Here is a 16,928-nt window from a genome sequence, read left to right as displayed (position 1 = left end):
TACATTCACCAAGACAGATCATATTATGTGCCATAACCCATGGGATAAGCAATTTTAGACGATCTAAATGATACAGAGTATGTTCTTTGTTAATAATGGAGTCAAACTGAAAATCAGTATAATATGCAATGTTTGGAAATTAAACAGCACACTTGTATTAGTAATACAAGTGTCAAAGAAAATCACAACGGGAATTAGAAACTATTTTGAACTGAATGACAGTGAAAATACAACACATCAAAATTCTTAGGATATAGCTAAAATTAATACTTAGAGCAACATTTATAGTTATTTAATAAGAATGTTCTAAAATCTGTATCTAAGTTTCTACCTTAAAAATCAGAAAAAGAGGGCACCTCGGTGGCTCGGTTGGTAAGCATCTGCCTTCGGCTCAGGTCATGATCCCGGGGTCCTGGGATCAAGTCCCACATCGGGCTCCCTGCTCTGCAGGAAGCCCGCTTTTCCCTCCCTCACTCCCCCTGCTTGTACTCCCTCTCTCGCTGTCTGTCAAATAAATAAATAAAATCTTTAAAAAAGGGATGCCTGGGGACGCCTGGGTGGCTCAGTTGGTTAAGTGGCTGCCTTCGGCTCAGGTCATGATCCCGATGTCCTGGGATCGAGTCCCACATCGGGCTCCTTGCTCCGCAGGGAGCCTGCTTCTCCCTCTGCCACTCTGTCTGCCTGTGCTCGCTCGCTCGCTCACTCTCTCTCTCTGACAAATAAATAAATAAATTCTTTTAAAAAATAAATAAATAAATAAATAAATAAATAAAAAAGGGATGCCTGGATGGCTCAGTCGGTTAAGCCACTGCCTTCAACTCAGGTCATGATCCCAGGGTCCTGGGATCAAGTCCCGCATAGGGCTCCTTGCCCAGCGGGGAGCCTGCTTCTCTCTCTGCCTCTGCCTGCCACTCTGCCTACCTGTGCGCTCTCTCTCTCTGACAAATAAATAAATAAATCTTATTTAAAAAAAAACTTTAAAAAGGGGCGCCTGGGTGGCTCAGTGGGTTGGAGCCTCTGCCTTCGGCTTGGGTCATGATCCCAGGGTCCTGGGATCGAGCCCCGCATGGGGCTCTCTGCTCAGCAGGGAGTCTGCTTCCTCCTCTCTCTCTGCCTGCCTCTCGCCTACTTGTGATCTCTCTCTGTCAAATAAATAAATAAAATCTTTAAAAAAAAATTTAAAAAAAAATAAAAATAAAAAAACTTTAAAAAAAATCAGAAAAAGAGTAAATTAAATCCAAAATAATTAAATAGAAAGAAATAATGAAGAGCAGAAATCAACAAAATATAAAATGAACAAGCAACAGAGAAACCTGAAGACAAAACTACCATTATCAGAAATCAGGAGACATCACAACACATTCTCCAGAGAATAAGAGCATAACAAGAAAATATTATCAGCTTTATGCAAATAAATTGGACTACTTAGATGAAATCGACACATCCCTCGAAAGACACAGATTACCAAAACTGACCCAAAAAGAAACAGCAAGTGTGAACACCTCTCTAATCAATTACAGAAAACTGAATTCTAAATTAAAAACTTGTGAACGCCTGATTGACTCAGTCAGAAGAGTGTGTAACTCTTAATCTCAGGGTCATGAGTCTGAGCCCCATGTTGGATATAGAGATTACTTAAATAAGTAAATATTGGGGCTCCTGGGCGGCTCAGTGGGTTCAAGCCTCTGCCTTCGGCTCAGGTCATGATCCCAGGCTCCTGGGATCAAGCCCCGCATCAGGCTCTCTGCTCAGTGGGGAGCCTGCTTCCTCCTCTCTCTGCCTGCTTCTCTGCCTACTTGTGATCTCTGTCTGTCAAATAAATAAATAAAATCTTTTAAAAAATAGGTAAATATTAATTAATTGGCTAATTAATTAAAAACTTGCCCACAAAGAAAATACACTGAGATGGTTTCACTGGTAAATTCTGTCACACATTTAAGGAAGAAGTAATACTAGCACTACACAAATTCTTTCAGAAAACAGAGCAAGAAGGAAAATTTCCCAACTCATTTTACGAGGTGAACACTACACTAATACCAAAACCAGACAAAGACATCACAAGAAAACTATAGACTAATATCCCTATGAACACAGACATAAAATTCCTTAACAAAATCTTAGCAAGTCAAATCTCACGATATACAAAAAGCAAAATATATCATAACTAAGTGGAGTTTATGCCAGGATTTCAAGATCCATCTGACATCCAAAGACTCAACGTAATTCACAACAAAGTAAAAAGAGGAAAGTCATAATGTTATTTCAAAGGATCGAAAACAAAGTGGACAGGATTCCTAATAAAAGCTAAATCCCTCAGCAAGCTTAGGAGGTAATTTCCTCATTTTGATAAAGAACACTACAAAAATAGTTTACAACTAATAACACATTCAGGGGTAAAGATCTGAATGCTTTTTACCTAAGATTACGAACAAGGCAAGAATGTTGGCTCTCCTACCACTTCTATTCACCATTGTACCAAAGGTCCTGATCAGTTAATAAGGCAAGAAAAAGAAATACAAGGCATACAGATTGGAAAGTAAGTTAAAGTGCTCTTATTTACAGACAACGTGATCATGTGTATTAGAAAATCCTGTTAGAAAAAACCTACTAGAGGGGCACCTGGGTGGGTCTGCTGAATGATTATCCAGCTCTTGATTTCAGCTCAGGTCATGATCTCAGGGTCGTGGAATCAAGCCCTGCATCAGACTTCATGCACAGCAGAGTCTGCTTGACCCTCTTTCTTCCTCTTGCTCTACCCCTATTCCCTCTCACTCTCCCAAATAAATAAAATCTTTAAAAATAATAAAATTAAATAAATGGTTAAAATAATAAATTTTTTTTAAAGATTTTATTTATTCATTTGTCAGAGAGAGTGAGCACAGACAGACAGAGAGGCAGGCAGAGGCAGAGGGAGAAGCAGGCTCCCCACTGAGCAAGGAGCCCAACATGGGACTCGATCCCAAGACCCTGGGATCATGACCCGAGCCGAAGGCAGCTGCTTAACCAACTGAGCCACCCAGGCGTCCCTAAAATAATAAATTTTAATTACATATTATTTTACCAGAATTTAAAAGTCATAGTTAATTAAAAAAAACAACCTATAGTGACAGAAAGCAAATTAATGGTCGTCTGGGGCCAAAGATCACAGATTGACCACAAACTTTCTAGGGGAGATAGAAATGTTCTATGTACTGATTGTGCATATAACTACCTACAACTGTCAAAGCTGTATGTTTAAAATCAGTGAGTTTTACTGGATGGAAATTGTACCAGAATAAAGCTGGGAATGGGAATGCTACAGATTTGGTATCTACACAAGTTCTTTCACACAAGTGTGACTGTATTTATAGGATAAACTTTTTTTTTTAAAGATTCTATTTATTTGACAGAGAGAGAGAGACACAGCTAGAGAGGGAACACAAGCAGGGGGAGTGGGAGAGGGAGAAGCAGGATTCCATCGACCAGGGAGTCTGATGCAGGGCTCAATCCCAGGACCCCGGGATCATGACCCGAGCTGAAGGCAGACGTTTAACGACTAAGTCACCCAGGAGCGCCGATAGGATAAACTTACAGTGGAACCTTACAGTTCCAGTTTATGTGCTTTTCCATTTTTAAGTATTGTCTTATTTTCCACTAAAAAAAGTTATTTATACAGCAAAATTTGAGTATCCATTATCCCAACACTCAGACAAGGGCGTTGCATGTGAGTATGTTCATTGCTTTTGCCTGTTTTTCCACTGGGTCTTAGTGATTTATAGGAGTTCTATTTTAAGAACCCTTTATGATATGACTTTGTCTAATTCGTTTACTGCACTATTTTTTTTTCCTTGCAGAAGTGTTTGATTTGTTGTTGCTGGGTTTAAAATTACTTTTCTTTCATGGCTCTTGAACTTTACTTTAAAAAATCCTCTCCACTGCCAACAAAGCAAAACAAAACAAAACCACTTCCCATGTTTTCTTCTAATACTCGTGTAGTTAAAAATTTTTTTTCTAGGGGCGCCTGGGTGGCTCAGTGGGTTAAAGCCTCTGCCTTCGGCTCAGGTCATGATCCCAGGGTCCTGGGATCGAGCCCCGCATCGGGCTCTCTGCTCAGCGGGGAGCCTGCTTCCTCTTCTCTCTCTCTGCCTGCCTCTCTGCCTACTTGTGATCTCTGTCAAATAAATAAATAAAATCTTTAAAAAAAAAAATTTTTTTTTTCCCTAAGTAAAATCTACACCCAACATGGGGCTTGAACTCAAGACCCTGAGATCAAGGGTCGCATGCTCTATTGACTGAGCTAGCCAGGTGCCCCTACAGTTAAATTTTTAAAATTTAAATCATTGCTCTATCTGATTTTCTTCTAATAGAAGGTAGGAGATAGAGGTAACAGTTCAATTTCTCTCCCCATGGTTATCTAGTAGTTCAACACCATTCATTAAAAAATACAGTACTTCCAAAAAAAAAAAAAACAGTACTTCCCACTGATTGAAATACCACCTTTATCATATACAAACTCAGTCTGGGATCTATAACTAGACCTTCTATTATGCTCTATTTATAAGTCTATTTACTTACGTGCCAATGCCATGCTTTAAATTATTGTAGTATTAATTATCTAATAAGACTAATTTTCCTTTTTCAAAAATTTCCTGGCTATAGTTTCTTATTTTTCATGGGAATTTGAGAATCAGCTTGTCCAGTTCCGAAATAAAAGGCAAAACAAACACTTGTTAGTATTTTTTTGGTATTGCACTAAATTCATAGGTTAACATAAGAAGTACTGACACTTTTATGGTGCTGTCTTTATATTCAAGAACGTGCTGTGTCTTCCATTCGGTTATGACTTCTTTTATACCCATTATAGCATCAGGACATCTGGGTGGCTCAGTTGGTTAAGCATCCAGCTCTTGATTTCAGCTCAGGTCAAGATCTCAGGGTGGTGAGATGAGCCCCATGCTGGGCTTCATGCTGAGCATGGAGCCTGCTTAAGATTTTCTCGCTCCCTCTCCCCCTCAGCTCCTCCCTGCCCCCAACTCATGTACATTTTCTCTAAATAAATGTCTATTCTCTTTATGGCATTTTAAAGTTCTCTTCATTCAGATTTTGGTTAGTTGCAAGCTTATTCCTGAGAAATTTATGCTTTTATTGCTATTTATAAACGGGCCCTTTTCTTCTACTAAATATTTTCAATAGTTACTATCCATGTTTTGGCTGACAATTCAGGGTTTTTTTGTTTCTTTTTAAGATTTTATTTATTTATCTGAGAGAGAGCAAGTGAGCACAAGGAGGTGTAACAGCAGAGGGAAAGGGAGAAGCAGGGTCCCCACTGAGCAGGGAGCCCAACTTGGGGCTTGATCCCAGGACATTGAGATCATGACCTAAGCCAAAGGCAGATGCTTAACCTACTGAGCTACTCAGGTGCCCTTGGCTGAATTGTTTTAACAAACACATATTATTTTCAAAAAAAAAAAAGGGCACGTTCTAATCTACAAATACAGGCTCCTTTACGATTTAGGGTAAAATAATCAGGCTGGTGTCACACATTTAATAGATTGTGATAATAGGGGTGCCTGGGTGGCTCAGTTGGTTAAGCATCTGCCTTTGGCTCAGGTCATGGGACTGAGCCCTGTGCCAGGCTCCCTGCTCGGTGAGGGTGCCTGCTTCTCCCTTTCCCTCTGCCTCTCCTCCCTGCTTGTGCTCTCTCTCCTTCAAATGAATAAATAAACTCTTAAAAAAAAAAAGATAATGATAATAAAGTAGAAGAAATCTTGAGTTTAGAGTTCTATTAACCACTTAAAGAAAATTTTAAGTAAGAACAGAAAGTAAATTAAGTGGATAGGTAAAGTCAAGTGAAAATGTCCAGAATGAAGTACCATTACTTAAAGTCATCAATGTTTTGATCCATGACATGCTTAAACTTTTCTGAAGATCATCTATAAATACTCTAAGTTAGTAAATGAATAAATAATGTAACTGAGAGCTATATGCGCAAGGCTTACAACTCTCCTCAGAGTTACAGGAGGCCCAGTAACCACATACCATGAGGTTTCCATGTGTCTCCCATGTTGGTGCTTCAGTTTTATAAAGCTCTTCAAACTGCTGTCTGTATTTTGTGACTAGTTCCTTCTCCAATTTATCAACGCAGTCTGCATATTCAACCTTAAAAACAAACAAACAAACCCAAAACAGAGTAACTTCTACCTACAATAAAAGGTAAATATTCAAATGAAAGTGAAAAGGAGTAAAATAAAATTATTAAAGTGTTGAATTTTATAGGATACAGAGAACCACGAGGACTAAACGGGCTTACCCTATAGGGATGTCTTTCATCTTGAAAATAAGTAAGAAGGTGTAAGACACAACGAAGAATACAGGTTCTTTCTTCATAGTAATAATCGGCAATCTGGGAAGAACCCAAAGACGCAAAATCAGTTACTCACCTTTGCACAAAAGACACTCAATTTTAAATTTATTGATAAAGAGATCACTTAAAGATGAGAATGGAAAAGGCCGATTTCTACTAGCAATCATAGACACAGAAAAATTGTGTTAGGCCAAAGAAAGCAAGACCTTCATGAAATAGAATACAAGTAAAGCCATGCAAGGTAAAAGGAATTATTTAAAAATATAAACAAGTTGTCTTGCATGATTTCTCAAAGCTTTCAAATAACACACAACACAGCTATGGCTGACAGGCCAAATACATGAAGGCAAATATAAAAACACCACTTGTATATATCATGCTTATAACTAATGTACTTGATTCTCGCTAAATACCAAATAGGAAACTACTTCTGATGTCACAGTCAAGCTCCATTCTATATGAGATCCTAAATGAGAAGGCTGCTTTGGAGGGTAGGGGAAGACAAAGGAATAAAGAAATATACATTAACCTTCCTGCATTTAGACGTAGAGAAAAAACACACATGAAGTAGTTTTCATCCCCAGTAGCTGGACGGTCTCCTTTGGAAAAGGTCTCAGCTGGAGTCAGTGGATAAAAAGCCTCTTGTTTCACAAGTATGTTACCAACCTACTTCATTGACACCTTCCATGCTTACCCAATAAGAGTCCAAAGCCAGCAATGCCCAGGAGAACAAGGTCAGGAAGCCATCACCCAATTTCACAACAAAGAATGAAAACAGTAACTCCCACTCACCTTCAGGATTAAGGCCTGGCTCTGCCTCTCATCTTGCAGTACCGTCTGAAGGAAAGAAGAACAGTCATGCAGTCATCTTATAAGCAAAGCTCAATTAACAAAGAAAAAGGTGAATATCTTCACCTCACCTTTTAAGATTTTAAGTGCCCATTCATTTCTGGAAGTATTTTTTTACCTAAATGTATCCAAATCTGTGCTCAAATCTCAGCCCACTCCTCTGGACTCAATTTCCCTATATGCAAAATGAGGGGCCAGACAAGCTCCATACAGTCCCAGGTTGTTTTCAGCTCTGATGTCCTGAGATTCTATCATTAACACGTCAATCTTTGACCTCTTCAGCCTGTGAAGTCTGAGGACAGACCTCAGTTTAAGTACATGTTTTTTAAGCATTTAGAAAGTCTCTCCTGGGGCACCTGGGTGGCTCAGTCATTAAGTGTCTGCTTTTGGCACAGGTCATAATCCCAGGGTCCTGGTATTGAACCCCGCATCAGGCTCCCTGCTCAGCAGGAAACCTGTTTCTCCCTCTCCGCTCCCCCTGCTTATGTTCCCTCTCTCGCTGTCTGTCAAATAAATAAATACAATCTTTAAGGAAGAAAAAAAAAAGAAAGTGTCTCCTGAGAATCACTGTATCTGATCACCTACCTCTGTTGCAAAGAACCAGTACCAAAACCCTTAAACACCTAAAACCCACAAGGAAAAATGGAGAAGGCAGGAGAAAGGAGCCGGACATAACTACAAACCTTTAGTGAGTCCCGAGTACCTCTATAATCTTCTTGAAGGTAACACTGGAGTAACTGCACACTCTGTTCTTCGTCGAGACCCTGAAATGCAGGGGTCGTTAAGAGAGGCACAGCCACCTCAGCTCAGAAAACACACATGGGATGTAAAGCATTCTAAAGATTTGTCCTCTAGAATGAACACAGAACTTGAATAAATAAAAATCCTTTTAAAATATTAAAAGACACAACATAATTTTACCCCAAACAGGAGAAAAAGGAGCCAGTCATAGACATGTAATTTACATGACAATTAAATTTACAATGTCAGAAACAACTGTGCTTATTTACCAAGCCATTGATACAGTCACAGGCATGATCTGGGTTTCCAAAATTAAAAAGAAATAGCTATATATTTAAATACAACCTAGGCAATTTAAAGAACACTACAGGGCGCCTGGGTGGCTCTGTTGGTTGAGCAACTGCCTTCGGGTCAGGTCATGATCCAGGAATCCCAGGATCGAGTCCCGCATTGGGCTCCCAGCTCCATGGGGGGGGGGGGGGGTCTACTTCTCCCTCTGACCTTCTCCCCTCTCACGCTCTCTCTCACTTTCTTTCTCTCAAATGGATTAAAAAAAAAAAAAACTTTAAAATAAATAAATAAATAATAAAACAAAACAAAGTACACTACATGCATGAAGAAGAAAACTCCATGATATATATAGTAAACAGATGTGGCAACTTATCTTGTGGCTTTTAACAAGAAAAGTTACCACATGGATATTTTTGAAACCCAATATGTTCAATTTAATCTCCAAAACTGAAATAAACTGAATTTCCACTGAAAACCACTAACAATGAAACAATGCACATCCGCAATGCAGGTAGTAAACTGAGACCATGCTAATTTTTACTCACCAAAAACTTGCTGATTCTTAAACCCAGTTCCTTCAGCGGTGAAGCCACATCTTTATTAGCTTTCACTTTTTCGGCTGAATTTGTACTATGAAAAGAACAGTGAATCATTTCCTCATTCTCAATGACCCTCTAAGGATTTTAACTAAACATACTTAAAGATATTTTTACCACAGACCTTTTTCTGCCCTGTAGGTGCCTATGAAAATACACCCATACACAACAAGTTCATCTCTACAGATTTTATGACACAAAACTACTTATGCCTAAATAACAAATATGGTATCTATCTGTTACAAACTGTAGTTACAATATTATATATGGATGTATTAGGTTACATTATTTTTTATCCTTACAACTATGAAAGGGAAATATTACTAATCCCATTTTACAAATGGAATTACTAATACTCAGAATCAATAAATAACTTACCAAAAATCCCACAGCTAATAAAAAGTTAAGATGAAATTTAAAACCAGGTCTGTTAGTATACATACATACATTACCTAGCTCTACCTACTGAGAAGGCCTAGAAGCTAAAAACCCCAGTAGCAGTGAGCACACCCAGCCCCCTGTTCTTGGTTTCTAACAGCATTATCTAATAAAAGTTACCAGGACTCCTTAGAGAAATAGCTAATTCTAGAGCTGCGGCAGAGAAAATACTAGATGAGCCTGGAGCATCTCGTAATACCAGAAAGGAAATACTCAGAAAACAAAAAGATGGGGTAATGTTGAGAGGACATAGATGACAACCCAAAAGAACTCCCAGTGAGCAAAGCTAAAACAAGGTATAAGCAAAGTATAAAATAAATATACATGAGCCCATATGACAGAAATAAATAGGGAGAAGGGAAAAATCTTCCTTACACAAGAAGTCCAAATAATATATACAGATGTCACTCCTTCAGGAAGTACAGTTTAATTTCACTGTACCCCCATCCAGAGAGTGGGCTATATGCTTAGTGACCCACTTTTAAGACACAGAGTAGGGAAAAGGGAAAAAATGACTTTACAGAAGAGAAACTTGGCAAATGCCACCTTACCCAAGTGAGCAAGGTTAAGATCACCAGCGATTTCATGTGGAAAACCACATCCTCTCTTATGGTAAGGATGGTACTTCACTTCTCTGCATTCTTCCCAAAACCCCAACCCCAATCTAATAATAAGAAAAACATGAGACAAATCCAGATTGAAGGCATTCTACAGAATACTTGACCAGTCCTCCTCAAAACTGTTCAAGATCATGAAAATTAAGAGAAGACTGAAATGCCGTCACAGTTATGAGCTAAGGAGACATGACAACTGAATGCAATGTGGGATCCTGGATGGATCCTGGGCTAGAAAGAGGACATTAAAGAAAAAAAAAAAAAAAAAAAAAGCTTAAATTCAAATAAAGCCTGAAGTTACAAAAAAAGGTCTGTTGGACTTTGAATATCATGCTGCTTATAAAAGAAACTTCCATCTTTAAAAAAAGGAAAGTAATGCCACAAATGTCTGTTCTGCGAACTACAAGCATGTTGTTGTTGGATTTTTTTTAATAGAGACTCTCACATTTCACGGGAAATCCACAACACAAAGGCTAGATAAAGTGAAACAGTCAGTTCTGAAAGAGGCAACACAGAATGATGATTAAGAACACAAACACTGGAGTAAGACTGCCAGGTTCACATCCTGGTTCTACACTTACTAGCTGAGTGACCTTGGGCAAGTTACTTAACCTCTTTGTGCCTCAGTTTCCCCATCTGTAAAATGGAAATGATAAGAATCAAAGTACCTATATGTGATAATACAGTGATTATCTTCTTTTTCTTAAGTCCATATATTTTAGATACATGGTAGTTACAGATAAAACAACACCATGTCTGGGAGTTACTTCTAAACAGGTATGGGGGGAGGGTTAGTGAACAACGAGAAAAAGAAAAGTTCTTCATTAACCTAAGGAAATGATGATGGAAGGTGAAGATGTAAAAAAAAAAAAAATCAAATATTCCAAAGTAGAAAGGAAACGAGGGTGGCTTGGCAACTACAACGCACTACAGAATGCGATCTGGACTAGGAGTTAACATAAAAGAGTCTAATCCTACAAGATGTATTCTCTTCATTTTTAAACTACTTTATATGATGTTATTGTTGTTTTCCACTACCCCATAAAAAAATCTATTTACTCAAGTACAGAATAAAAATAGTGGGCTTTTATGAGGCCTGAATGACGTGCTATGCATGCTCAGAAGAATAACGGGTACACAGTAAATCCTCCGTAAGCGGTCAGCTGCTCTCATCACTGCTCACTGCCTTGTCCCAGCACCTGGTGCTGACGGCACCTCACACAGACACGGAGGACCGAAATAAACACTAGAACTATTAATTGAAGAAGTTAATGACTCCTCATCCCCAGACACTAGGGTTATATAACTGGATTCAATAACACTATATTTCTAAAAGGAATTTCCCCCTCGTTCAACAGACAGAAATAATGTGCCCAACTCTCTTCCACTGGTAACCAAATTGTATTGTCTGCAATCTCCCTAATCCAGCAGTATCACAAAATCATACACAAAGACAGTTTTGCTACACCAGCTTCCTTAGGGGAATTACTCTAACCAGACACATGGATTAGCCGTACCTGGGTGGTTTATAGTAGGACAGCCCCTCCAAGAGCCGCTGCCAATGTTTATTCAGTTCTGCCTCAATCTGATTCTGGAAAAGAACAAAGAAATTATATAAGGATTTTACATAATCCTGAGCCTTTAATATTTTTCTCCATAATTGAAATCATTTTGAAAAGAGAATTCTGGGGGCACCTGGGTGACTCAGTCGGTTGAGCAACTGACTTCGGCTCAGGTCATGATCTTGGGGTCCTGGGATCAAGCCCCATTTCAGGCTCCCTGCTCAGTGGGGAGTCTGCTTCCCCCTCTCCTTCTGCCCTTCCTTCCACTTATGTTTTCTCTCTCAAATAAGTAAAATCTTTAAGAAAAAGAGAATTCTGTAGCCTCCTTTTCCTTAACATTCTGACAATGATTTAACCTTATAATTTTTTGGGGGGCGCCTGGGTGGCTCAGTGGGTTAAGCCTCTGCCTTCGGCTCAGGTCATGATCCCATGGTCCTGGGATCGAGCCCCGCATCGGGCTCTCTGCTCGTCAGGGAGCCTGCTTCCTCCTCTCTCTCTCTGCCTACCTCTCTGCCTACTTGCGATCTCTGTCTGTTAAATAAATAAATAAATAATCTTTAACCTTATAATTTTTTTAAAGATTTTATTTATTTGTGAGAGAGAGAAAGAGAGAGACCATGCATGCGCACAACTAGAAGGAACAGCAAGCAGACAGAGAAGCAGACTCCCCACCGAGCAAAGAGCCCAATGTGGGACTCAATCCCAGGAACCTGGGATCATGACCTGAGCTGAAGGCAGCCACTTAACTGACTGAGCCACCCAGGCGTCCCTTAATCTTATGAAAATCGTGATAAACATCCTTTCTAGCAGTTGCATAATATTTTATCAAGTGGCTAAATAATAATTTATTTACCATGCCTCTAATATTAGATAAACTTAAACTGTGATTCCTTATATAAATAACACAATTGTAAGGAGCTGTGCGCACAAAATTTTTCAGGATTTCATTCTTGTAAGATACATTCCTAGAAGGAGAATTATCAGATGAAAGCATATCAAAAATGTTAAGGATCTAGGGGCTCCTGGCTAGCTCAGATGGTATAGCATGTGACTTTTGATCTTACAATCATGAGCTCAGGCCCCATGTTGGATGTGGAGCCTACTAAAAAAAAAAAAATAGGGGCGCCTGGGTGGCTCAGTGGGTTAAGCCTCTGCCTTCAGCTCAGGTCATGATTTCAGGGTCCTGGGATTGAGTCCCACATCAGGGCTCTCTGCTCAACAGGGAGTCAGCTTCCCCTCTCTCTCTGCCTGCCTCTCTGCCTACTTGTGCTCTCTCTCTGTCAAATAAATAAAATCTTTTAAAAAATAATAATAATAAAAATAAAGGCTCTAAAAAAGGTATAATACTCATTATGTTGATTACCATAATAACAACAGTAATAACTGAACGTCATCTTAACGCTCTACCCTCACAGGGTCAACATGAAGAAGGATCAAGGATCAACATGAAAAACGGTCCTTTACTATACTTGGAAATGTCCTAGAAACCACAGCCCCTGTGACCTAAGAAGCTGGCAACATGGAAAAAAAAGAAAAGGCAAGTAAAGAAGGAGACAGAGAAAAGGACTTAGAACTTTCCTTAGCCGGAGGCAGCAAAGTAGTATTTGTCCCCAAACCCTGAGCAGCCAGTTGAGCAGCACAGGTATCTTTTTAGATAAGGAATCTCCAAAAAAAAAAAAGAGGTAGAAGTTTGGAAACTTCAGCAGCTGAGCTAGAAGACTGTTTCAGCAGAGAGAAGCAGGGAATGCAAAATGTTTATAAAGTTTCAGGAATAAAAAAAGTGCGTTTAGTTCCTCCTTCAAAGACAAGGCAATATCGGAGGTTTATTGTAACACAAGCTACATAAGAACCATAGAATCCACTCAAGACCACCACCCACTTACCAGTTCTCTAAGAGCTGACCTTCCCAGCAGAATTGTCCACAGTTCCCTGCTGCTCCTGAAAAATGACGGAAAGCAGGGGTAATTTTGCACTTTCAGATTATACAAATTTGACTAAGCTGCCTTCCAGTATTTTGTTTATTCTCTGAAACCAGGAAACTCAATGTACAAAACAATTTGTTAAAATTCTGGACATTATTCCCATTATATTGTTCTTAGAAGTTTGAGTTCAAAATAAAAATTAAGAACTTGACATACAGCCTAAACTAAGCAGATGCTGTGTTAAAAAGGAGGATGTCCACTGTATTTTAATGCATTTACGCTGCGGTTAATTGCAGGATACATGATTACTTATGTTCTACCAGCCATCAATAATAAAATGCATGCAACATCAGAGGCATTAAAATATGAAAAAATGTACATTTTAGAATGTAATACAATAATTAATGAATTATCTTACATCTCCTATGCTAAGACGCCTCAGTGTAGTATTTCTCTCCTCCCTTTTCATTAAAATGTAGTGACTAAAAAGGAGAATGTAGAAAAGGACCATGTATATTCCAACCCCCCACGTCACCTCCAGAAATTTCTTTTAAGATTTATTTATTGGGGCACCTGGGTGGCTCAGTGGGTTAAAGCCTCTGCCTTCAGCTTGGGTCATGATCCCAGGGTCCTGGGATCGAGCCCCGCATCGGGCTCTCTGCTCAGTGGGGAGCCTGCTTCCCGTCTCTCTGTCTCTGCCTGCCTCTCTGCCTACTTGTGATCTCTGACAAATAAATAAATAAAATCTTTTAAAAAAAAATGATTTATTTATTTATTTAAGTAGTCTCTATACCCAGTGTGGGGCCCAAACTCATGACCATAAGATCAAGAGTCAAATGCTCTACTGACTGAGCCAGCCAGGTGTCTCCATAAAATTTTCTAAATGCATATGATTCACTTTCTCCATCAAAAAAAGTCTAATGGTCATTATGAATGGTACTATATTTGTTCATTTATTAATTGCCACTAGGTGCCACACACTGTGCAAGACACATAAAAACACATTATAGTCCCTGCCCTGCGAGCTCTTCAAATATACTCTCCACCATGTGCTTACCCAAGTTCCTCCCCTCACCCATGCCTTTCAACTTCAGGAATCATCAAAATGTAACCGTTAAGAAATTCTCCCAAGAGGGGCACCTGGGTGGCTCAGTGGGTTAAAGCCTCTGCCTTCGGCTCAGGTCATGATCTCAGGGTCCTAGGATCGAGCCCCACATTGGGCTCTCTGCTCAGCTGGGAGCCTGCTTCCCACCCCCACCACCCCCCCTCGCCGTGCCTGCCTCCCTGCCTACTTGTGATCTCTGTCAAATAAATAAAATCTTTTTTTTTTAAAGATTTTATTTATTTATTTGACAGAGAGAGAGAGAGAGAGATTACAAGCAGGCAGAGAGGAAGGCAGAGAGAGAGGAGGAAGCAGGCTCCCTGCTGAGCAGAGAGCCCGATGTGGGGCTCGATCCCAGGACTCTGAGATCATGACCTGAGCTGAAGGCAGAGGCTTAACCCACTGAGCCACCCAGGCGCCCCAAATAAAATCTTAAAAAAAAAAAAATTCTGGGGCGCCTGGGTGGCTCAGTGGGTTAAGGCCTCTGCCTTCGGCTTGGGTCGTGATCCCAGGGTCCTGGGATCGAGCCCCACATCGGGATCTCTGCTCAGCAGGGAACCTGCTTCCTCCTCTCTCTCTGCCTGTCTCTCTGCCTACTTGTGATCTCTCTCTGTCAAATAAATAAATAAAATCTTAAAAAAAAAAAAAAAGTCCTATTTGTGGGACGCCTGGGTGGCTCAGTTGGTTAAGCGGCTGCCTTCGGCTCAGGTCATGATCCCAGTGTCCTGGGATCGAGTCCCACATCGGGCTCCTTGCTCCGCAGGGAGACTGCTTCTCCCTCTGCCACTCTGTCTGCCTGTGCTCACTCTCTCTCTCTCTCTCTGACAAATAAATAAATAAAAATAAAATCTTTTAAAAAAAAAAAAGTCCTATTTGTTTCATTTACTAGGTCTAATCTCCAGATTTTTGAAGGGCGAATGCTGTTTTGTCATCAGAAAAATGATTAGCAATCACACAGAGCCATTGTGGGAGCTGGTGTCTATTGATGTGGCAGGACTCAAGTGTTTTCTTAAAAGCATTAACCCTCAGAAAAGAGATTTATAATTTTAAGTGTGTTTAAATTTCTTTTGATGGGAAAATCTGGACTTTTTTGGGGGGGGTAAAGATTTTTATTTTTGAGCAATCTACACCCAATGTGTGCCTTGAATTAGCAACCCTGGCATTAAGAGTTGTATGCTCCACCCACTGAGCCAGCCAGATGCCCCCTGAAAGAAAAAAAACATTTTTTTAAAAGATTTGATTTATTTACTTGACAGAGAGATCACAAGTAGGCAGAGAGGCAGGCAGAGAGAGAGGGGGAAGCAGGCTCCCCGCTGAACAGAGAGCCTGACGTGAGGCTCGATCTGAGGACCCTGAGATCATGACCTGAGCTGAAGGCAGAAGCTCAACCCACTGAGCTACCTAGGCACCCCAAAAATTTTAAGTAGAGCTGGTGCTTCGTGTTAGTTTTTATGGGAAAAACATTTTTCAGTTTATCCTCATAGTTAAGAGAGCTTGCGTCTTTTGTGTTAAATGTTTAGTGTATCTTCTTAGACCTTTGTGTTTTCTCTGCAGGCAAACGTCTACAAACACATTAACTGAAGAACACAAGAGATACCTAAAAATGCCAATATTCTAACTGACTGCCAAACCCTGAGGGACATTCCCCAAAGCCTGAGTGATTAACGTGTATTATTCTATTTTTGACTAGTGCCAGTTCCTATCAACATACACAAGGACTCTCCTCCATGCTTTAGAGCCACCTCAACACTACTTTAAAAAGGACTCATTTGGAGAAACAGGTCCAGGGGTAAAGTGCACTGTCTGAGGTCACTTGCATACCAGCAGACACCAGGAATAAATTTTAAGTTTTCTCTTAGTCCAGACCTCCAGGCATTTCAAACAGAAGGCTGCTGCTCCTTCAAACAGAAGGTGTAATCCCAGCTGTTGTAATGTGCTTTCCAGCACGAGAAAAAAGATCACTCTAATACATGCTCTGAGCAAAGCAGCGAGTGCCTAGAAATCCTAGTGTCATTTTTTTCCATCTTCAGATGTGTGTTTGGTAGGTTCCCAGGGATGTCAAGGCATCTTTCAAGCAAACTAGCCCCCTCCCTTGTTCTTGTTCATTGAAGAGGGTGCCTTACCCTGCAGGAGCTAAACCTACCCAACCTCCAGAATGACTATGAAATAAACGTAAGAAAAGGAGGGTACAGTGACCACAATGCTGCCAGATGAAACAGCTAAGGAGGAAAAACCAAACGTCCCCCGCAAAGTTCAGACGCAATCCAGTGGAAATTCCAAAGCAGAAAATCTCACCAGAGCCCAGAGATGAAGCAAGTGATTACAGAGAAGATGGACAATGTTTGCAATAAAGATTTACTGAGCGCCTACTACATGCTCCTCTGGGTGTTGAGGATACAGCAGTGCATAACACAGAAACGTGGGGGAAACAGTACTGGCACAGTAAGTGATAGGGATGTTGAATTTTAGG

At 40.1% G+C, this 16,928-nt stretch overlaps 1 protein-coding gene across 1 annotated transcript in view; it reads right to left on the bottom strand.

The window, feature by feature from the left end:
- The window catches only part of NUP188 (nucleoporin 188), a 35,799-nt gene extending 29,674 nt beyond the window's left edge, over window positions 1–6,125 (bottom strand). Inside the window, exon 1 of the mRNA XM_080820140.1 lies at window positions 6,019–6,125. Coding sequence (XP_080676266.1) covers window positions 6,019–6,021 — 3 coding nt within the window. The 5' untranslated portion in view covers window positions 6,022–6,125. The remainder of the gene's footprint in view (window positions 1–6,018) is intronic.
- Between the last annotated feature and the right edge of the window lie 10,803 nt (window positions 6,126–16,928).

Source organism: Martes martes, assembly GCF_963455335.1.
Source record: "Martes martes genome assembly, chromosome: 12".
Taxonomy (NCBI): Eukaryota; Metazoa; Chordata; class Mammalia; order Carnivora; family Mustelidae; genus Martes; species Martes martes.
This window is presented reverse-complemented; position numbering and strand designations above follow the sequence as displayed.